This window comes from Acomys russatus, chromosome 17 (assembly GCF_903995435.1).
Source record: "Acomys russatus chromosome 17, mAcoRus1.1, whole genome shotgun sequence".
Taxonomy (NCBI): domain Eukaryota; kingdom Metazoa; phylum Chordata; class Mammalia; order Rodentia; family Muridae; genus Acomys; species Acomys russatus.
This window is the reverse complement of record NC_067153.1, coordinates 27,917,476-27,941,213: the sequence shown is the minus strand read 5'-3', so window position 1 is coordinate 27,941,213 and position 23,738 is coordinate 27,917,476. Positions and strand designations below refer to the sequence as shown.

The 23,738-nt window shown below is 40.6% G+C and overlaps 1 protein-coding gene across 1 annotated transcript in view; it reads left to right on the top strand.

The window, feature by feature from the left end:
- The window catches only part of Mtbp (MDM2 binding protein), a 69,020-nt gene that overhangs the window by 34,308 nt on the left and 10,974 nt on the right, over positions 1-23,738 (top strand). Inside the window, exons 14-17 of the mRNA XM_051159653.1 lie at positions 6,400-6,561; positions 14,055-14,172; positions 18,322-18,477; positions 21,350-21,445. Coding sequence (XP_051015610.1) covers positions 6,400-6,561; positions 14,055-14,172; positions 18,322-18,477; positions 21,350-21,445 — 532 coding nt within the window. The remainder of the gene's footprint in view (positions 1-6,399; positions 6,562-14,054; positions 14,173-18,321; positions 18,478-21,349; positions 21,446-23,738) is intronic.

Below are 23,738 nucleotides of genomic sequence, written 5' to 3'. Positions count from 1 at the left end.
CCACTGTGCTTACGCACTTGCTCCTGTGCATGCTGTTGTTTAGGGGCGATGCCCAGAGCTGTGTGTAATATAAAGCTAGGGTGGGAGAGGTCTGCAGTGTTAGTATTACTGGATTCAGATTATCTTGACTGTCAGTACATCAGTGTAAATATTTTAAAAACGGACTTGGCTGGGGATATTTCACATTACAAAAGGTGTGCATTGAACTATACCTCAGAAAAAGACATAGAAGTTTGTTATTCTACTTAGTGCATGTCATCTTCATGTAGTTTTGGTAGAGACTGAAAATAGAAGAGAGTGAAGTTAGTATGTTAACTTGCACACTGATTCTTCACTTTAATGGTCACTAAGAACTAATGGTATCTAAGCACAGGTCACATGCTGAAGTTGGCATCATTGGGTTTTCTTAGCTGGGAGACTTTTTAAAAGAGATTAGGCATTTCCTTTCATCATTAATATCATATTGGATATCTGTCTGAATGTTTAGAAATATTAAGCATGCATTCTTGCCTAATATCAATATACTTTAAATCACTGATATGTAATTGCTAAGAAAGTCCCTCAATTGAATTCAGTAGGAGAAAATAATTTTAGAATTAATTTAGAATATTTAAAAAATATTCATTAGTCAGTTGTTCATGTAAGCACTGCAAAGTTTTTTTGAATTGTATAAAGCCAAGATAATTGTGCATTACTTTGTGATGTTTGTTCAAGGAAAGTATTGTTAAAAAAGGAAAATCAGTTTCAGTAAAAGATTAGACATGGAAAGCAGATGGTTCAGTGGGCAGAGGTGTTACCGCCAGGCCTGATGACTTGAGTCTGTATCTAGAACTCATAAGGAGAGAAATGACTCTGACCTCCACATGAGTACTGTGGCATGTGCGCACGTGCACACACACACACACACACACACACACACACACACACACACAGAGAGACATACACACATACACAAAGGTAAACAAGAAAAAAAATTAAATGCTTTTAATGTATGTCTGGGGACATGCATAGCTCAGTTGGTAAGTGCCTGCTACGGAGCATGGGACCTTATTTCAGATCCCCAGCATCCATGTAGAAGGTGAGTGTGGTGGTGTGCACCTGTGAGGGAAGTTGGCCCTGGAGCTTATCGACCAGCCAGCAAGCCAACCAGTGAGCTGTAGATTCAGTAAGAGACCTTGCCTCAAGAAATAACATGGAGCGTAGCCAGAAGAATGGCTTAGTGGGTCAAGGCACTTGCTGCATGGTGACTTGTTCTATCCCTGGGACCCACACTAGAAGGAATGAACTCACACCTACAAATCATCCTCTGGCCTGTACATGCACCTCATCCCCAAACACACAGAATAATTAAATGTTACAAAGAAGAATGTGGAGAACGATGAAGGAATATACCTTGGCCTCCACACATGTATACATGTGCACCCACACATGTGCATTTACACATGCCATGTAAGTGTGCAATTGGGAATCTGAGGCATTATACTTTGGCGCAGATTAATGACCCAGTGAATCTATTTATGATGACAGTCCTTGCTGAACAAATCTCATCTCTTCCCAGACAGTTTACTGAATTAACATTTTGGTAGCAAAAAATCGATCAGTACAATTATGTGTTTCAAGAGGCAGAGGGAGGCCAAGAGTTACCAATGTTCACATGTCTGAGTGTATTCTTTAGTGCTTTTTCCATGTGTGAGGTCTGAAGAGACATGTTTTAAACACAGTTTTATGTTGTGAAAATTAAAGAATGTAGTAAAAGAGCTCTATTAAAAGTCAATCTTTTGACATTGATAAAAAGCATAAAACAAACCTTCAAAAAGATATCCTTAAAATACCAATAAAGCGAGGGATAAACAGTCCAGTTCTTATAATATTTCCCTCACCTGTTTCTAAATATAAAGAACTGGAGAGTTTATGTAAAAATGTACTAATTAATGATGTCATTGAGACATAATATTGTTTAAAATAACATGAATATTAAAGCTTGTAGAGTTTACCTTTCTAAATGAGTTCAAGTTTGTTTAAAAATATGTGCTCTATTAGAGTAATGATACAGAAAGCATAACTTTATAATTTAATATTCTTAAATTTTGTAATTTATAACTTTTAGACTTGGAAAGACAGCTAACAGTCTTACCTCAGTAATTTTTTTTTCAAGAAAACATTTTAGAATGCTGTCAAGTTTTTAAACTAGAAACTCCAGTAGGAGGTAAGACAATAGAATAAAAGCAGTGTTGTCTCCAGTATTGGACTCAACACACCAGTGTCTTCATATCTTTTAAAAATTCGTAGAACCCACCAAAATCCTGATTCATATTCAGCTGATGGCTTTTAGATATTTCTTCTCAGTAATGAGTTTTCTTTACTGCTAGCTATTTAATAAAGAATATAGCATTCCTTTGCTGACCCATTTCAGAATTTTAACTTTTCTCCTGAGTGCTTACCTCTCAGTTATATGCAAGCTTATTTGTATAGAGGATTTTTTTTTTAACTTAAATGCAGTTCATCACTGTTAAACTTCATCTCCATCTCCTCCCTCCTTGTGTTATCAGGGTCCGTGTGCTTTCTTAGCCTGCTTTCCAGGCTGTTCTGAGCCTCTAGTTTTAGTTAACAAAATGAGGACTGGGTCCTGAAGCACACTGCTCGTTCTGTGCCTTTCGTGGAAAAGCGAGCCATTCAGTCTTCTGCTTCAGAAGGCCACCAGCTGATTGCACAGAAAGGAAATACACCGAGGCTTCTGATTTCTTCGCTGAGAAGATCTTACAGAAATAGTGTCACAACTCTGATTTTACTGTTAATACTTTTGGCCACAGAAAGCTTCGGTTTCTTAACCTTGACCTAAATCTGCAAGGCCTCAAGAATACCCCCATCAGGGAGGGAGGGTGTTCCAAGGCCTGAGTCACAAAGCTGATGTTCTAAAGGGGAGGGTGGTGGCTGCTTCTCACCAACTGCCTTGCCCTATTGTGTACTAGTCATACCTAGAAGAATGTAATATCTTGAAACCTCTGGGCCTGGGACCTGCGATAGTGCCTCGAAGGCAGTAAGTTAAATGGCTATTGAATTCCTATTAGTTTACAGGATAACAGATTTATTGTAGAAGAAAATGTGATTGGTCTAGAAGTGTTTTTAAAAGAAATATTTGTATCAAAGTCATAAATAGATATAGTCTGAAAATTCAGGTGATACTGGAATACTTCAAATGAAAAACAGCAGTGTCTTTCCTACCCTCCTCATCTTTCTGCCGGTGCCCACAGGCGGCTGGTCTCAGACTCCCAGCGAGGTCAGGCCTTTCTTGTTGTTTTTAGATAGTGTGAGATTATCTATATCCAGGTTCAGGGGCTTTCTCAACACCTAACCGTGGCAGATAAAGAATGAGTGTCTCTAAGTCATCTTCACTTCCCTTACCAGTGACCCTGAACAGTGAAGGCATGGATCGCGTAACATTGTAAGAGTGGAGCTAAGTTTTCTGCTGAGCTGTGGACTATATTATGACACAGTGCTGCCTCTTGCCCTGCTCGGAGAAGTCTACCCCACTCCTATCTGCTACAGTGATCTTGTTCGGTTTATTGGTTTGACCCACTGCCTGAAAGTATTTTCTCCAGAAGCTTTCCTCTGAATTATAGTGTGTATCCCTCACCCCGAAACCCCCATACCTGATTTACCAAGCTGTATACGTGATAGGCCATTTTAATAGACCATCCCTAACTAGTCTTAGAAATGTTAAAAGTAAAATCAGAATCGTGACGCTGTTCTTTTCAGTGAGAAAGTCAGAAGCCTCAGTTTATTTCCTTCTGTGCAATCAGCTGGTAAAAAGCAGAAGACTGTGGATGGCTGCTTCTTCTCAGACCTCTTACAGAGCTATTTATTGATGTTCCAGGACAGAGCACTTCCTTTTTCTTTTCTTTTCCTTTCTTTCTTTCCTTCTTCCTTCCCTCCTTCGTTCCTTCCTTCCATTTATTTTAGTTATTTATTTTCACCATGTTTTCTGTCTCTACATACTCTTGTTTTATTTTACAGACCCTTTATGGAGTTTTAAAACATTTGAGTTCTCAACTAAGTAGGAGTCTTGACTGATTGATTTTTGAGACAGGGTCTCATGTGGCCTAGTGATGTGCTGGATGTGTAGCTGAGGATGACCTTGAGCTCTCAGAGCTTTCATTTTTAGTACCACTTCTGGCATGCTAAGTTTGCAGGTGTACACTAGCACACCTGGCAAGGAGTTCTTTCTTTGTTCCGTAATTGTTCCTTCATCAAAGCAGCGGCACTTATTTGAGTATCGTCTTTATTTTAGGAAAATATTAATTCTTTCTCTTGTTTTCTACAATGTTTTTGGTTTTTCTTGAATTTTTTTTTTCCTTTTGTTTTGCCTCTCTTTGTTACCCTGGCATAGTTGTAGGTTCCCCCCCCCCCCCCCCCCCCCCGCTTGAAATAACCCAATAACACCTCTTCTTCCAAAGTTGCAACCAATTCAGAAACAAGCTAAAGAAGTGTACAGATAAATTATAGGTAAAAGTGGTATGATGTTTTAATCCTGGCCCAGCTGGCTTGCTCATGCACATACCAACTCTTGAACGTAGCTTTTGGATAACTGCTGGAACTGGCCAACTGCAGACCAACCACATAAGGGGAGGTCCCTGCCATACAGCAGAGATGGGATACAGGCTGGGCTGGCTGTGTTGAATGTAAAAGAGGAAGGATTAGTCACAGTCTGTTTGGGCATATCCAGCTGGGTGAGTGACTGGAGCAAGGAGGAGCTGGAAGTCTTCCTGGGTGGGAGTTCTTACCTGGGTAATCAATGGTGGCACAAGAAATGCAGATCCCTATGCCCTGAGACCCTTTTCAAGGCTTGTGATTGTTTTCTGTCCATCTTGTTTCCAACCGAAGCCTCTTTCCAGCCTCTAATATAATGCCTGGCAAACGTCACTGGGGAAGGGGAAGGAGTGGATTCAGTACTCTGATTTGAGCCTGCCTCTATTCTCATCAGCATCAGCATCAGCATCCAGGGCTCTTCTCCCTGTGGGTGTTCAGTTTTATGTTTTAGTCTTAAAATCCTCTTGTGGCCCACTGGCTACATGTGGCCCAGGAGAGCTGTGTATATGACCATCTTTGTCATAGTGTCACAAAGCTGAATACATCTCTCTGACTCGAATCCTTTCAGTAGGGTATTGTCGCCACTGGTGGGAGGTCTTGGGGCTTTTATTTAGCTTATATTTAACCCTGTCTTTAATATGACCTTTCTACATACCTGAAGTTCCACTGTTTGCAACTATTAAGACAACACCAAGCAGTGATGCCTGTCTCTGAGGCTGGCTGCTGGAGTGATGAGCAGCAGAGCCGGAGCTCTCACTAACTAACCCTTTATGCCCAGTTGGGTTTGAGGCTGGTACCTCACTACATTTGTCCATGCTCCATGGCAGTGTTCTCTGCAAGCACATCAAGTGATCCCTCCTCCATTCTATTGACTCAGTTTACCACTGATTTCTGTCTCCCATGGTTTGTTCAGAAGTGTCACTTCTCTCTTGTTACTGTTCCGTTTTAGTATTTTGCTCTGACTTTAAGACTAGAGAAGGAAGAAAGAGGAATGTCTCTGGTTGTATTTAATAGAAAGTTTCATGGGTGCTAATTTTATATGCTGTATTAGTCAGGCTTCTCTAGAGTAATGGAACTTACAGGATGACTCTCTCTAAATACAGAGTAAGGGGATTTATTAGAATGATTTACTGGCTGTGATCCAGCTAATCTAACAATGTCTGGCTGTGAAAGGAAAGTCAAAGAATCTGGTAGGTGCTCAGTCCATGCTGTTGATTGTCTCATTTGGTCTTCAGGAGATGCTGAAATGGGTCTAGTCCCAGTGAAGGGATGGATTTGCTAGTGAGGTGACAGCAAACAGGCAAAAGCCAAGAGCTTCCGTCTTCCATGTCCTCATATAGGCTTCCAGCAGAGGGTGTGGCCCAGGTTAAAGGTGCATGTCTTCCCACCTCAAGATCCAGATTAGAAATCAATTTCCCTACTTCAAATTAAGTTCAACTTAACCTCACTGGCGTCCCCTCCACTTTTGGATTTTAGTTAATTCCAAATGTAGTCAAATTGTCAACGAAGAACAGCCATCATATAAACATTAATGTAAGACCATTTTTAGTGCTCTGTGTTTCTGAAGGCTTGTAAGCCATCCTGTACTGTCTACCAGCTCTTAATGCTAACCAATTACTCTTTTCCTCATTTCACATAACTAAAATTCTTACCTTTATCTATAAATAAGATCAAAATGAAAATGTGGCTACATAGGAATGTAGATATTTGTTGTTGCATTCAAAAATATATGTAAAAATAGTAGACACAGGAGCTACTACTGCAGGTGCTCAAAAAATGTCCCATGGTTAATTGTGCCTGTTTGTCCTGCAGAAAGAAGAAAGGCTGCAAACCAGCCTGAAGCAGTTTCTGCTGATGAACTCAAAAGTCTGTTGGTGCTCACGAGGGAGCGCTTCCTAGATCACTTTGATGCCCTCACCCCTAAAGCAGCTCTAACACAGACAGACAAAATGAAAGCTGCTGGCTTGGTAAACGGTGAGCTTTTTTATTACTTTAAATTTTGGTGGTGGTGGAGTGAGAGGGAGGGAGGGAGGGAGAGAGAGAGAGAGAGAGAGAGAGAGAGAGAGAGAGAGAGAGAGAGAGAGACTGTTTAGCATTTTAAATTAAATTTTATAAGCTATATTGGCCAAGTCAGAATCTATTTCATACATTTAAAGAATGATATATTGGCTTCTACATGTGTTTACCTGAACTCACCTTATTTAAATACGACAGACTTTGCAAACACCGTTCGTCAAGGCTGTTTAGTTTAACCATTTTTAAGTAGATGAGGAAGCATTCTGTGGTCTTATTCGGCTTACTAAGTGGCTAGAAGGAATAAATTTCAAAGAGTGAAGAAAATAACATCTGTACAGGGAACTGGATACAGGCGGAACCATGGCCTAAGACAAAGCTGCCACTTATCTGGGTCACAAAGTCACCTCACTTCACAGGGTTAACTTGGACTCAGTTCATTTACTGAGCTCTTCCTCCTTTCTGGTGTCTGACTTCGTGGGGACTTTGAGTATGAGGAAGCTTTCTGGTGTCTGGTAAGAAAGCATTGGAGGCTCTTAACAAAGTTTGAAACAGAGGACGATTGTTTTTATTTTATGAGAACCATTTTTATTGCATAGGCTAATGAAGGAGAAAAAAAAAAAAAACCCACAGAATCAAAGTAGCAACGATGCTTACTTGGGTCTTTCCATGATACTGTATATATTCGCAAAGAAGTGAACATCAGTCTCCTTGACTTTTAACCAGCTGACATTGCCTGTAAAGCAGTGTGTGAAATCAGTGTGCCCTGTGTAGGCTCCAACTTTTCCAAACCTACTTTATCTGGGGTTCTTTAAGTGCTTACACCTCCCTTCCAACCCACCTACCCAAAGGAAGTTTATGGGAACAGGGGAAGTAGACTTTGTTGGATTCAGTTCCTGGGAACAATGTGCCTGGAAAATCCAACAGCACCATAAGGATTGCATACAATTCTGATTTTTGTACTGAGGTATATGGCCTTTTGATCTCCTTAGTTATTTTATCTGACTTATAACCTGCCATTCCCATCCTGTTTGTGGTACCTCTGGAATTGGTGTTCTCTTTTCAATATGAGGAAGGATCCAATTAATTCTTTTTATAAACTGTATACATTTGCTCTTCAGATATTTGTTATTAATTTCTCCCAAGTAGTTACTACAAGCTTTTTTGCCAGTCTTCATTGATTACATAAAATGACATAATCTCAGCATTAGTAAGAGGCACTACAATTTCCCCTGGGTCTGTTCTTGAAAGTTGACGCAGTCTTATTCTACCTTTTATAATTAATTCAGGAATCTTTTCTGTGTATGTCTTCAAATTTTTACTTTATTTATGTGCTAAGAAAATCCATCCCATGATTTTATCTTCCCTTTGTATAATGAGCCTAGTAGGAGAATGAGCTGAAGGCAAAATAACCGTAATACAACCAAGCTCAGGATCAATTCTACCCACATATACATCTTGTAGTCTTTGTTCTACCAGAATTAACTCTTTTTCTGCTTCAGCCGTTAAGACACCTTGGACTGTTTAAATCTGAATCCCCTTGTAAAGTAAAGTTTGAAACAAGTTACTTAACTCATAAGTAGCTAATCCAATTGTAGGCCTCAACTAGTTAATATCTCCCATCAAGTTCTGATAATCATTAAGAGTTTGTGACTGGTCTCTACGGATCTGTATTGTTTGTGATCACGTTTTTTTGTTGGGTTATTTTATAGCCTAAATAGGTAATTGAATCTCCTATATGTATTTTTTTCTGGAGCAATTGTAACCCCCAGGATGGTAGAATTCTTTGTGTTTCCTTAAACATTTTCTCTAAAGTATCTGCATCAGAATCAGCCAACAAACTATCACCCATGTAATAATGGTAAATGATAGATTGAGAAAATCGCCTACGAATTATGTCTAACAATTGTCACACAGTATTGACATAAAGTTAGGCTATTCAGCATTCCCTTTGGAAGTACCTTCCAATGGTATCTCTTCATTGGACCTCTGCTGTTCAGAGTAGGTACCCTATCCTGCTTATGCAAAAATATTGTGGGAAAAAAAAACCAATCTTTTAAGTCAATTACTATTATAGGCCATGACCTAGGTAACAAAGAAGGTAAAAGAATTCCAGGCTGTAAAAGACCCATTGGTTGAATTACTCTATTCACTGCTCTTAAATCTGTTACTATTCTCCATTTTCCTGATTCCTTCTTTACAACAAACACAGAGGAATTCCATGGGCAGGTAGACTCTTTATATGGTGACCCTCCAGCTGCTCTTGTACCAATTGTTGAAGTACCTGCACATTTTCTTTTGTTTTGGGCCACTGCTCTTGCCACACAGGTCTGTTTGGTAAACATTTTAGGGGCAAGGCTGTTGCTATATCAGCAGTGGCCCTTTTTATAAATTTGGAAACTCAATACCTGTTAAGTTCTGTGTTTGGGCAATGGGCACAGCTTGTGATTACACATATCAATACCTTCCCCAGAAGCATCTACCGTTTCACCTCTAATTTCACCATTGTCTGTCTCTATGATTGCAGGAATATTAATATGAGTACCCTATTATTGTAAAAGATCCCTTACCCAAAAATTTATGGGTATGTGAGCCACATAGCATCTCTGCTTCCCTGTTTGCTCTGGTCCCCACAACTTAATCCATCATACACTTTGTCTAATTTGAGATAATTTACCTATTCCCATAAGTTTTGTATTAACCTTCTGAAGTGGCCAATTTGGATTCCAAACTTTTGAGAGAGGATCATGACGTCTGCTCTTGTGTCCACCAAACCTATCTTAGCACCATTCATTTGTACCATTAGTTTAGGTCTCTGATCATTAACCATTGTTTGCCAAGTAAAAAAGACCAAGAAAAAAACAAATTCCCTCTAGGCATAAAGCAGGAAAAAACTTTGCAACAGCAGCTGCAATTTTGCTGCCGCCCTGAAAGAGCATTGCTATATCTTGAAAACCTGAATCTCCCTCCACAACACCCATGTTGCCCAAAGCACGTTGGGCACCACCTGTTGGCTTCACCTTTTCCAGACCTACTTTATTTGGGGTTCTTTAAATGCTTATACCTCCCTTCCAACCCACCAACCCTAGATAAGAGAGAAAAGAGGTTTAGCGGAATAGAGGAAGTAGACCTTGTTGGATTCAGTTTCTGGGAACAATTTCCCTGGCGTAGTTGGCAGGATTTCAGCAGACCAGCAATTCCACCAAAGTTGCTGCCAGAACCTGGAGCAACTGGAACCTGGAGCCTCAGCTGGAGCTAAAGCCCGGAAGCCTTCACTGGAGCAGTTCTCTCTAGGACTGTCTCGAAGTGGAGCAATGAACAGCCAAACAATACCAAGGCCCAAAAAGCTCCAGCCTCCTGTTTTGTTTGTTTGTGTGTGTGTGTGTGTGTGTGTGTGTGTGTGTGTGTGTATTTCCTCTCAGAATCTGTCCAAGGATGTGTTTCAGCCGGCAAAAACCAAGCCTCACACATGAGGTGGTTCGACCTCCAGGTGGATAAACATCACCTGCTCTCTCACAAGTCTGTTCCCTATCCCACACTTGGGATCAAAACAAAAACATGTTTATATCCACTACAGTCGCGTGTCCTGCTTGGGTACAAACTCCTTCCACATCCTGTCAATGCACCCTTGTACGTTCATGGTGAATCCTTCTCCCTAGTTAAGCCCCACAGCACATCCAGACTTGTGTTTTTCAAGGTGATTTCAATCCCAGTAGAAGGGACAAGGCAGGCCAACCTTACATTTAAAATGGCAGTAATAATTTGGCTCGCTATATGGCTATATGGGATGTTGGTGAGGATCAAGGGAAGTAATATGTGTAAAGCGCCTAGTAAACAATAAACACCACACATATGTCACTTGCCACTTGTGCTCGTATTCCCATTGTTCCATGGCAGTACCGAAATCAAATAGCAACTCAGAGTAATACAAAGAACATGGAGACAGTACTGTGTCACTTGTGAATGGGGTTATGTGCAGTGAGTGAGACAGCATGCTTCCTGGGTAGCGTTTGCTCTGAAACCAGAGCAGCAAGGCTGAATGCTGGCTCTGCAACTTATTCTCTGGTAAGTGTGGGCACTTTCTCCAACCTCTCCACCCTCCCTGTCCTTATCTTTAAATTAAAGGGTGACTAATTTAGTTGCTTTTATATTTCTGTGACAAAATACAATGACCAAGGCAATTTATAAGAGAAAGTATTTAATTGGGCTTATGGTTTCAGAGGTCTAGAATCCATAAGGCATGACAGCAGGGACAACTGAGAGCTCACATCCTGATCCAGAAGGAGCGAGAGCTGACTAGGAGTGGGGCAAGTCTTTTGAATCTCAGGACCTGCGCCCAGTGACACTGGGCTGTAGGTGTGCTTGCTTTACCTCCAAGGCCACATGGCATTCCTTTGCTCAAACTGTGTTGATTGCTCCCATTTGCACAGACTGCATCGTCCTCTTTGTGGCTTATACAGACCTTAGCCGATCCTTGCTTTGCACTCCGTCTGATTTCCAGAAAGTACATTTCTGTTTCCTTATTTCAACAGTCAGCTTGATTCTGTGCCATGCCCCATTCTTTTCCTTCTGTGGCTGTACATATGCCATGTCCTTGGCCTAGAATCCTTTTCTGTCAGCTCTTTCCTGACTACTTACAGCTACTCTGTGGATGCTCTGGTGTTCTCTTCTCTGAGGCTTTCCCAGGCCTTGACCAGTTCAAACTGTTTACATCCTGTTGGTACTCTTCTGTTTTTCTCACTTTAAGTGGCATAGATTTAAATGGTGCATAATGTATCTGATTGTTACTGATACTTGTCTTCTCTGCACGCCATGTAGTCTTAAGGATACAGAGCACACATATTCGCTGTCTCCTCGGCTGTAGGGCCCGGCACAGAGCCTATCATATAGGAGGAGGGCCTCCCCAGATTACTCACTAAGCAGGTGGATGAAGACTTGTGGGCCGTGAATGGCAAATTGACAGGCTGCACATTTGAGTATGAATCCTATGAATACAGTTGTGACCGTTAACATTCTTGTAGCTTTGATTTGAATAAATACATCCACATGTAAATTGAACTGCATGTAAAACTAGTAAGGGCAATCAGTTTCGTATGGTGGCACACTGCAGGCGGGTATAGCTATAGTTAGTAGCAATCCAAGATGATGTCTACTGTTTTCATTCTTTTGTGGAAACCCTAGCCAGTATAACAAGTGACAAGTGACATATAGAAGAGTCCATAATGTAGCTGGCTTATTGGCTCACTGCTGAAGGTGCCGAAGACTTCAGTGTCTGTGGTGCCTGATGTCTGACGCAAGGGGCATCTTGTTGGCACTTCCGGGCATATAGCAAGGTTATATAAATGACCTTGTTAATAGTATTGAGATTATTATTCACCGATATAGGAAATAATAAAATGAGATTGTAAATCCTTTGATTATTTCAAACATTTGGTATTCTGTTTATAATACCTTTATGATCTAGTTTATACTATTGATAAATGCTACTTGTTCATTGTGATTTATTCTTACTTTGGCTGTAAGGTTGTAGTGGCTTATCCTCATTAGCTGCATGTAGTAATTTTACTACCTTTCCATTTGCTGGAATTTGCAATATGAAGGCCACGTTTTTCTATTTTCCTAATTTTATTGATTCTATTTCTATTTCTTTATTTTGTAAAATAAGATATTACAAAAAATAATTTTCTTGATTTCTCAGGGAACTTTTTGTTACATTTTTTAAGGGGGGGCATGGTATAGTATTCTGAGAAGCAAGTAAGTAAAATATTTTTTATTTTACTGTAAAAATTATGTTTCATTATTACCCAAAGACTTGGCATTCATTAATGTGTGTTCACTGTTTTCAAATATTAGACTATGCCATTCATATTTATATGTTATGTACTCAGTTAATAATTTTATTTTTATATGCAGGGACAATTTGTATATTTTTTAAAGATAACTTGAATCCTCTTATGAACTCAGAGTGTGTAGTGATACAGAACTGGTATTGATTACTTTCTGTATGTTTTTATTACAAAGCATGTCTCCATTAAGAAGCACATTGCTTTGCTATAAAGCTCATTACCCAATAAGATGAATTTCTCCACTGTTAATCAGAAATGGGAAATTGTGTGTTTTGATGATGGTTGTTGAGGACATCCAAATGTAGGTATTAGAAGATCCTTTGAATATTCAAGGTTAAATAGTTTAATAAGTAGAGAGAAAATAAGAGGCGGTTGCTTCCATTTTTGTAATACTTTACAGACCTAAAACAGTACTCTGTCAGCAGTGACTTAAGCAGTGACTATCCAGCCATCTTGAGTCATTGATTAGAATGCTGTATAGTAGTTTAAAGTAATTCTTAAATCAAGGTAAGGTTAAAATTCAAAAAAGTGATACAGTTAGTAGTTTTGCCAGCGTTTAAGCTAATGCTTTTTAGTGAGGATGGAAGCTGCCCCTTTAGGTTCCCTGAGTTCTGCAGTTAGGTGCAGCCTCGGCGTGACTCACTGTGCCATAGCGGCCAGTGAGATGGTCCCCACCTACACTACTGTTGGAGTCAAATGATACTGAATTTTAGTGATTTGAGGGCATCTTTGACTAACAGATAAGTGAGAATATTTCAGAAGCAACCTTAAGAGCCATATAAGCAATATTGGTCATTTATTAAACTCTTGAGAATGAGGTGATCTTTTTTTTAAAGACATGAAACTTTTCATTCTACTTAGGCTGACTTCTCTTTCTACTATGAAAGCCACATTGCATTTATTGTGTTCAGTATAGAGTGGTTTCCTTTTCATTTGAACTCTTTCACTAAGAACAGCTAACTTGGGGCTGGAGAGATGGCTCAGGGGTTAAGAGGTGGCTCACAACTATCTATAATATGATCTGGGACCCTCGTCTGGTGTGCAGGAGTACATGCAGCAAAAAGACTTTTGTATACATAATAAATAAATAAATCTTTAAAAAAATTGCTAATGTGTGCATTTGTTCCATGTGAGCCTTAATGGGTTCATTGCATCTTACCAGGAGTAGCTCCGAAGCTTTAACTGAAGATATTTTTATTTTCATTTCCAACAGTCTTCTCAGTAACATTTTATATAGTTCAAGTGATTGGACAGGTTTTTAACAAATGCCTCAGTTGAGTTCTTAGCCTTCACACAAACACACACACACACACTCACACACACTCACACACACACATACACACCCCTTTATTTGTACATTTGTTACTAATTATTTATTTGCTTGTTTGTTTGTTTGTTTATTCTGAGATATTCTCACTGCTTAGTCCAGATTGGCTTTGAACTCATTATAAAGCCTAAGCTAGCCTCAAATTGTGATTTTCCCGCCTTAGCCTCCCACGTGCTAGGATTACAGGCAGGTGTCATCACACCCAGAGTGAGATGTATTTTTATATAGAGCGTCGTTGTTTTAGTGTTTATCAATGCTGATGGTTGTTTTTCTCTTTTTAGATGCCAGTACAGTTGAACCTTATTCTTCAAGTCTAATGGAAACCAATCCTCTGGAATGGCCAGAAAGACATGTTCTTCAGAATTTAGAAACTTTTGAAAAAGCTAAACAAAAAACGAGGTAATATTTGAGTTTGTAGAAGTGCAGGTTCAATATTTTCAAATGAGATCTCTTAGTATTTTAATTATTTAATATCATATCAGTAGTGTATAATTTCATTATAAAAGAAAAATCTGTGCTTTATTTAATAAGTAGCAACTCAGTAGAGTAGCATGTCAGCTAAAAGGGAAAGATCATCTTCCTTTTCATTATACAAGTATCTACAAGTGTGCATAGCCAGTGAATACTGTATGTTTATTGATCATCCTCCATCAACATACACTCTTTAGTGCTGTGATAAAACACTGGCCAGAAAACTACTTGGGGATGGAAGTGCTTATTTGGCTTACATGTTCCAAGCACAGTATATAACTGAGGGAAGTCATGGCAGCAGCTCGAGCAGGGCGGGAACCTGGACTCAAGAACAGAAATGAGACCACAGAGGAGCCTCGTTTCCCATGTTCGCTTGTTTCCCATGCTTGCTCAGCTGGCTTTCTTTCTCCCCCCGCCCTCTTTTTTTTTTTAACATATACTGTATTGTTACATATAAATAAAATAAATTACGTACAGCAGAAAAAACCCACAAAATAATCAGGAATTATATAAATGTTACTTACATTTATAGTGATTTGGCTATTCGTATTTGGCAAACCTGAAGTAAACATCTTTCCTGTCTTGTTGAGTCTAAAATTCTGAATGAAAATACTTATCTATCATATCTCATCTCTATTAACTTAAAACCTCTATCTTGATCTAAAAACACCTTAACCCTTAACCAACTAAGCTTAATTGTAAGACTAAACTATCTGGTCTTCAACTCCATCAGTGACTTGAGAAGGGATAAAAAAACCTTAATTACCTGAGTAAACCGGGAGTGCAGGTTGTAAGCTTCCAAAATGAAAAACTGACAGAGACAGTTCACTGCCTGAACAGTCACCCAACACTCTCTACAATGTCCTCATTTCTGCCATAGGCAGAATTCTGCCTAAAAATGGGCAAGCTTGGATGCAGGTAGAGTCAATGGCCAATCTCTGCCAAAGCAGGGTAAGCAAGTCCTCAATAGCTCCTGCCTCGCAAATATGTCTGTCAGTTATATTGGGCCAGAAGGCTGAAGATGATGCTCAGCTTTTCTTATACAACCCAGGGCCACCTGCCCTGACTGGGTGTGGTCTTCTCACATCAGGAAACCGCCCACAGGTTTACCTCCAGGCCACTCTGATGGAGGGAGTTTTTCAGGTGAGGCCTTCCTCTCCCACATGACCCTCGTTTGTGTGAAGTTAGCAAAAGGTTAAACAAGCACACACATATATGAATATATAGGGGAGTGTGTAAAATGGGGTAAGTCACATGAAAGTGCTCTGATTTTCCTCTATATGTGTCCACATGTAGTGAGTAGGTATTCTAGAAGGCAGGTAGGTACCTTTCTTTGGTCTTTGGCTTCAGTGCATAGCGGGCACTCAGTGTGTAGTTACTGGATTCGTGCAGTAAAACACTCTTACATATCTCTCTCAGTGCTGGGCTCTTTTGCTGATCATTCTGTGACCTTTTTTTCATACTTGCCCACAAATGTTGATTAAATACCAGTTGTTGGGCACTGAGGGCACATGAGGAAGAACACCAATGCCTATTTTCTCTGTGAGCTCCTTTTAGTGGAGAGGTAATCAAAAGAAAACCAGCACCCACACATGCAAAGAGCAGCACAGCTCCCATAGCTTCAGGACAGGCAGCTAGCAACTGGGAGAGGTGTGCTATGCACAGGTGCTGTTTGCATTGGTGTTCTTTACCGACGCTCTTGATCTGTGCCCTTTGCTTCTCTGACCCCAGTCTAGGCTCCCTGTGGCTTCCTGGAAACGGAAACAGACATAGTTTCTGTTTGAGGTTTCTCTCTAGTTGACACTCAGGTGCTTGCAAGTAGCTTACCTCCTCTTGAGAGACTCTGACCTCTGGGTCCTTCTGTTTTCTTCTTCCTGTTCTTAGCCCTAGTGTGGGTTTGGTCCCAGGTACATGAGCACTGGGATTTCGGTTTGAATGGATAGTTGAATATGCATGGGTAAAAACCTCTCTTGACCCAGGAGCACGTAAGACGCACAGAGTCTGGGTCAAGCATCCCCTTTCTTCCTTGAGTCCTTCTCTAAACAGTAAGGGCCATGCTCCCCGTGTCTCCCTTATTGCTGTATTTTATCTCCATCCACCCTGACTCTCTTGCTTCTGCCAGAGTCAGACCCGTGCAGTAAACTGTGAGCTGTGACCGTGGCTTCACAAATCAGAGTGAACCCTGTTTATAAAGTAAGCGGTCACTGAGGACTGGGGTGCTTCAGTAGGAAACCACATGGAATTCCTGTGTGAGCGGATGTTACATTGCATGCTTTCAGAGTTTTGTTAGTGTTAAAACGGACTGCACTGGAGAGTCACTCTGTGGTGAAAGTCAGAAAGCATAAGAATTTGGTTTGAGACTCAGCAACCCGTGTCCTGACTTTTGCCACCGTTTAAGAGTGGGGTTAAAAACCCAAGTTTTACTTGAAAGTTGTGAAGGTATTATGAACGAGTGCATGCACATGTTTGAAGCTTAGTTGCCAGTGTTATTTTTTAACCTAAGACATATCTTGATAGTGCAATTTATCACGAATTAGTCTTTTAAAAGCTGTTTTGATATCCTTGTGTTTGGAGTCCATATAAATGCAAATTATACATTTCCCATTGCTTCTAGCCGGTAACATGATTGTGATCAGTACTGGTTAAGGAACTTTGTAAGATACTATTAAAGAAGCTACATAGAAATTAAATTAAGCTCACAATGCAGTTCCTGTCCACTCGGAGTATGAAATGTATAGAAAGTGTTCATGAGTTTTCTTGCTTGACTGTTTTTATTAGATTTCTATTCCATTTAACAGTAATGGGACTAGAAAGGGGGAAATGGCCCTGACAGCATGTGCGGGTTCTTACTGTGCAGGAACACGGCTCTAAAACTTCGATGCCAGTATTTTAATCATGGGATTATTTGTAAAAAATACTGTGTTTGAGTGATAAGTAAAATGTGATCCTGTTGGGGCTGGCACCATGGCAGAGCAGGAAAGGAAAGGCACTCGTTGTTAAGCCTGACAACCCAATTTCCATCCCCATGACCCACACTGACTAACACAAGCACATGCCCTGCACACATGTGCACACGTGCCTGCATCCACACACTAAATAAATAAATGTTAAAAAAATTAAAATTTTAAGTTAATAGGAAGTTGAGTGTTTAAACTCAATGTCGACATATTGAAAGATTTTTATTTATTTTATGGTGATTGGTTCTGGACCTAATGAAATGTTTACTATTTCCTGAGATGAAAGTATTTTCAATCATTCATTCATTCATTCATTCATTCAGTAGCTTGCTGTGTGATTTTTCTGGCTTAAGGCAGAGATAGCTCCTAGCTGGAGCCAGTCTAGTTTTGAGCTATTGTAAATAGCTGTGCTATCTCCAGTCTGTAATGTAACTGATGTGTATTGCAATCTTTAGTTGAAAATAGGAATTATGGTCGTTTTTAGGCACGGTGTGCTGATTGTATTTTATAAAGTACTCACTAGGTGTTATTTTGTTTTGCTATAAGACCTATTCCATTTTTCTCAGGGAAATTTGTGAAGATTAAGAGTATATTTTAGGTAAAATCATTTGGAAATGCAAAGTCCCGCATGCATTTCAGATGTAATAATAATTCAGTGTGTGTTCATGATGGCCTAAGCATGGCTCGAGGAGACCTTGGAGAGAGTTCCCATTACTGTCTCATTTCATGACTGTGCTTTAAGTAATCTTTTAAATTTAGAGAAAATTGGAACATTCCGTCCTTAGCCTCTGAAAATTATATTGTGGCCTTTCCGCTTAAATTTAAACTTTATAGAATTGGTAACCTTGCAGTGTTGGATTGTTAACATGTTATATTTAATAGTCAACATAATCATGATAATTTATATCGAATGATTAAAACAAACTGCAAATTTCAGTGCGCCCTACAGGTTATTTAAAATACAGGTCACATCTAAAGAGTCTGTAGTTACTGTCTTCTCTGGATGTGTAATTCTTGACTTTCCTTCTGTATTTGTAATGGATTTCGCTCTCATCATCATTGCCTGGCTGTGGTGGGTTTGAATGCCCCTTTAATAAAACTATACAAATTATTTTCCCAGAACTGCCTCATTACCTCGTTCATCTGAACAGTTGCTGGGCCATAAAGAGGGTCCCCGGGACTCAGTCACATTACTGGATGCTGAAGAATTGCTGAAATATTTCACCTCGGATGGATTACCAGTCGGAGACCTTCAGCCATTACAGATTCAAAGGGGGTGAGCTATAAGCTTATTTGCAATTAATTTCTAAAAGTCATTTGACAGTAGCATTGTGTTTTTCCTTCTGTAGTTAACTGATGCTGTGCGCTGAGTCAAGATTCACAGGTTTGCCTCCACTGTGTATCACTAACCTTAATAGCCTCATGTTTCCATTCACCAAATGTCCTCCTGTTTTGTGGCCCTGGGTTTGAAGGAAACAAAGAGGATAAGACAGCTCAGTACATCTCTCATAAAAGTCAGCTGCAAGGGCTTCTACTCTGTATAAATGGATACATGTTTGAATTTTTTTTTTTTTTACCTTTATTTTATTTATTCTTATTCTGACTGTTTTAACGTGTGTAGGGGCTTGGGTGTGCCACCGTGTGCACGTGCAGGTCAGAAGACAACTTGGCGCAGTCGGTCCCTCCTGCCACCTTTGCTTGAGTCCCAGGTGTTGAGCTCTGCTCATGTAGGCTTGCTTTGTTAAGAGCCTTTACCTGCCAAGCTGTCCTGCAGGCCTGGAAAACTCATTTTAAGAAGTTAGATTTTGATATGTGTTTTTGAATACTGTCTAGTTTTGATTTTGCGACCACGTAGTGTGATGATATCGGTCATGCCTGCTAATGGCAGAAAACATGGCCTTCCATGAAAGAGATGAGAAAGCAGTAATGATTACTTTGAAACTGTGACATTACCAAGTGTGAACTCAGCGTCTGCGTATATAATTCGTACTAAATTGACTTCTGAGACAGCACCCACTAAGTTGCTGGTTAACAAATGCTTGGCTGCTGCTGACGTTGGCTACAGGATAAATAAAATTGTAGCCTCAGTGTCTTGTGAAGATTGCGGAAATTGCTTACTGCCCAAACTTCTCTTTCACTGTTAGTCCATTATTTTAAAAACCTTCTAAAGGACCCTAAAGGTTGTGTCTTACATCGATCACTTTTACAAGCCAGTTATGAGTCGTACTATGATGAGTACCTATCTTAAAGGTACATTTTAGAAGGGGTTTGAGGTATCTCAGAAATAGAGCCAGAGTATTGTTGCCTTTGTGTGTGGTGCTGGGGAGAAAGGGTGCCTTAACAGTGTTGCTCTGCACCCTGAGGAAAATTAAATAAGAAGAGCACATTGAGAAAGAGGGAAGTAAAAAATGATGAAGTGAAAAGTGCGGAATACTTAAAGAGTCCTGTTTTACTAATTATTCATTTGAAGGGTCCCTCATCAAAATAATGAGGTCATTGCAGCTTACTAATGATACTTTTTGTGGAACACCTTAAATAAAGGTATTAGCATATGAGGGGTTTTTATTTTTTTAAGAATTCATGAATTGGCATGTGTCTGACATTTTAATGTAATAATTTCAAATGCTTGTTAAGTTCTGTAGGTAATCTTTGGTGGCAGCAGGGCAGCCAGCTTTTCTTACTCCCATCAGGAGACGGGGTGGGGTTTGAGAGCAGATGCGTTGTTTGGTTTTCTGGGCTTACCTGCCTTTCCGTTAGTGCATCCTGTTTCCAGCTCTGCATCCACGCCTCTGTGCACTTTGCACCTCACTGTGTAAAGACTAACCACTGTTGCAGACGTGTGCCCATTTCCATGGGACTAGCTCGGCATTTCAGCACTGTGGCTGATTCCATTAGGCCAGTGGGGCGTAACTCATCCAAAAAGGCAGGCCCATGTGAGGATCACCCAAGTGATCTTAACCTGACTGCAGCGGCCTCTTTCTTCTATTCACAGTGGCCATGCAGGTTTAGATGAGGAAGGGCTCAAGCATTGGTATTTTATGAAAGCTCACCCTAAGATTTGTTCTAGGCGCCTGCTGATTGAAGCATCCTTCCAAAGATCCGAGTTCAGCACTTAAGTTTCCAGACCCTCTGATTCTTGGAAGGTTGCTGACTGTTCACATAAATGGCAGGCTGACTGCATACACTTAGGAAGAAGTAAATACTTTGTTTATTACCAAAGATGCAAGTACACTTTATTCCTCTGTCAAAATGTTTTAACTGAACAACTGAACACAAATTTATTTCACTAAGGGTCGGCGTGATACATTTTAGGAATACTGTTGCTTCTTGAATTTACATTACAAACCATTTTCATGTCTTGATTTGCTCATTCTCATAAACTTTCGTTCAGTCAGTGCCATTGTAATTTTTAAAATGGAGGCACAGAAAACAAATGGGGCAAAGGGCGGCACATTTCCCTCCTAGGCTTTTTAGTATACGTTAACTACTCATACCTAGCAGGATCTCATTCTATTTCCCAGGCCCGCCTTGATGGACCACAGGCTGCCCTCGGACTCATGGTGCTCCCTCCCCCTCCCTCCCCTCCTCCTGCCAGGGCCTGGGATATTGCAGGCGTGCGCCACCACATCCGGCTACATTAACTTGTGTGCTTTATGTCTTCGTTAGAGTTTCTATTACTGTGGTAAATTACCGACTTCAGGCAGCTTAGAAATGAAAGGGTTTATTTGGCTTGCACTTCTGTATCACAGTTCCTCACGAAGGAACTCAGGGCAGGAACTTGAGGCAGAAACCAGGAGAGAGTGCTACTTAGTGGCTTGCTCCCCATAGATTGCTTAGCTTGCTTTTACTCTCCGGGACCCACCAGGGTTGGCCCCGCCCACAGGAAGTCGAGCCCTCCCACAGCAGTCATCACTCAAGAAAATGCCCCACTGGCTTGTTTACAGTCCTGTCTGATGCAGATACTGTCTCAGTCAAGGTTCCTCTGCCTAAAGGACTCTAGCTCATGTCAAGTTGACAAGAAACTAACCAGGACACCATTTCAAACAAACAACTTGTATGCAGGAGGGAAGTCAGACTTGTCTCCTTAGAAACTTAACTCTCTGTCGTATAGTAAGCCTTAAATATACATGAAACCCTTTTCATTTCAGGGAAAAACCTTTTGTATTGACACCAGAACTCAGTCCTCGGAAACTTCAGGTCTTACCTTTTGAAAAAGCCTCGGAATGCCATTACCATGGAATTGAGTAAGTTTTTTAGCCACTGTTTTGTGTATTGTTGCTACAGCTTCTTTGCCATGAGGGTGGAGTGTAAGTAAAATAAAATGGCTTCAATTGATGCAGACCCCAAAGTGTGTCCTCAAAACAGTATATAGTGCATATCCTACTAAACAAAAATTATTTGATTACTAATTAGTTTTGCTTCATTTAAACATCTTTTTAGCTACTCAGTATTTTTATCAAAATTTCTTCGGCCATACATCATTAGTATGTATTTTCCCTGTGGGTCACATTAATGTTCCCTGGTCACTAATTATATTGTAATTGCTTGAAAACTAGTAGATGAGATGAACTCTGAATTTAACACGTTAATTATGTGGAAATCATTATAACATTTCAGTTGACGCTTATTATTTGATGATTTAATGCACGTTCATAATGTAGTTTTGTCACAGTCACCTTGCTTTACTGGCTTCTTATCCCCTTCCCTCTCCCTCTAAAGTCCTTCCCCTCAACAGCCCCCCACCACTGCCCCTGCTACTCTTTCCTTCCTGTGTGTTATGTTACAATTAAGTTTAATTAGTGTTGCCTGCATAAGCATTTATAGCATATAAGAGCAACTTGTCAATGGCAACACCACTGAAGAAAATGACACCCCCTTCCCCCACACACACACCCTAAGCACCATTAATTCCCAGTAGCTCCTCAGGGTGTGTGGAGCCTCCCCTGAATCCCTACTGGGATGTTGGCAGGCCCAGTCTCACACAGCTCTTGTGCTGGTGGCCACAGCTTTGTGAGCTGCTAAGTCAGATGGCCACGTCGTGTCCAGAAGACCCATTTCCCAGCACTTTTCCCTGAGCTCCAGCTCTAGTGATCCTTCTGCCTCTATTGCTGTGCTCTTCCCCATGTGTGCCACAAAGGTGCAGTTTAGGGCTGAACACTCAGGAGTTGGTTTTTCTCAGCACTTTGACCAGTTATGAGGGTCTGCCAACCATGGCCTCCACCACACAGAGGCTTCTTCACAGAGCAAGAAGGGTGGGAGCAGCCCTAATCTATGGGTATAAAAGTGTTGAGAATGCAGTGTGACAGCACAGACATTTCACAAAACAGCAGTGTCAAGTTTCTCCTAGGATCCATGACCTCTGCAACCACTAATATTTTTCTTTTAATTTACACTTCAATAATTTTATGCATCTATACAATGTATCTTTATAATACCTACTTTTCACTTCCTGCTTATGAAACTGCCCTAACCCAAGTGATTCATAGCGAGGTGCCCTATATCTGACAATGGGCTTTTCATTAACAACCTTTGTCTTCTCGGAGCATCCACTCAGGTAGGGTACTTTTTCAGACTTTCTGAATTAAAGTTTTTACTTGGCTTACAAAGTAGTACGCTTCCATATCGCTTTTTCAACCTTCCTTAGTTTTGTTAACGGTACCCCACCTCCTGCACCCCTCCATCCCTTCTCTCCCATCCCCACTGAAGTCTCCCCCCCAGGTCACTCCTCCAGCTTTCACATCACATTCTTTCTTTTGCTGTCTACTTGTAGTCCTGCTTTTCAGAAACATGTGCTTCACTTTAGTTGGCTTCAGTTTTCCTTAGTGTTTACTTCTTTCCTTCCAAAGGCTACCTTCTGGCAACACTGTTTTTAATGTCTCCATAGAAAGCTAACTCTCTGCTTTGAAAAATGGGATGCGGCTCCCCTTTTCTCATTGGTTTTAATTGTTGTTGATTTACTTACATTTCATTTATTTTTGTCTTGTGTGGGGCGGGGGGTGGGGTGGGAAGGGGGAGGAGAGTGTAGTCGTGTGGCTGAGCATGCATGTGTACAGGCCAGAGTTGGATATAGGGTGTCTTCCTCCATTGTTCTCTGCTTTCTTCCCTTTAGCGTCTCTCACTATACCCACAGTTGAGTGATTTTCATTTCAGCTGGTCGCCAGCAATGCTCTAACAATCCTGTTTCTCTGCTTCCATCCCTTCTGGAGCTGGGGTTATGGGATACCCTGACATACTTCATCTTTGGTGTTGTGTGCTGAGAATCTGAACTCAGGTTGTGAATGCATAGCAAGCTCTCCTACCCACTGAACTATCTCCCTAAGGGCTACTGATTCCTTGGTTGAGTTTTCTTTTTCTTTATTTTTTGGGGACAAGCTCTCATTATATACCAGTGGCTGGCCTGAATTTGCAATGTAGACCAGGCTGATCTTGATCTCACAGAGGTCCACCTACCACCACCTCCCTAGTGCAGGGACTGAAGGTGTGCACCACCACACCCAGCCTTATGTTTTTAAATTTATATTTAAAGTCCTATTCCTT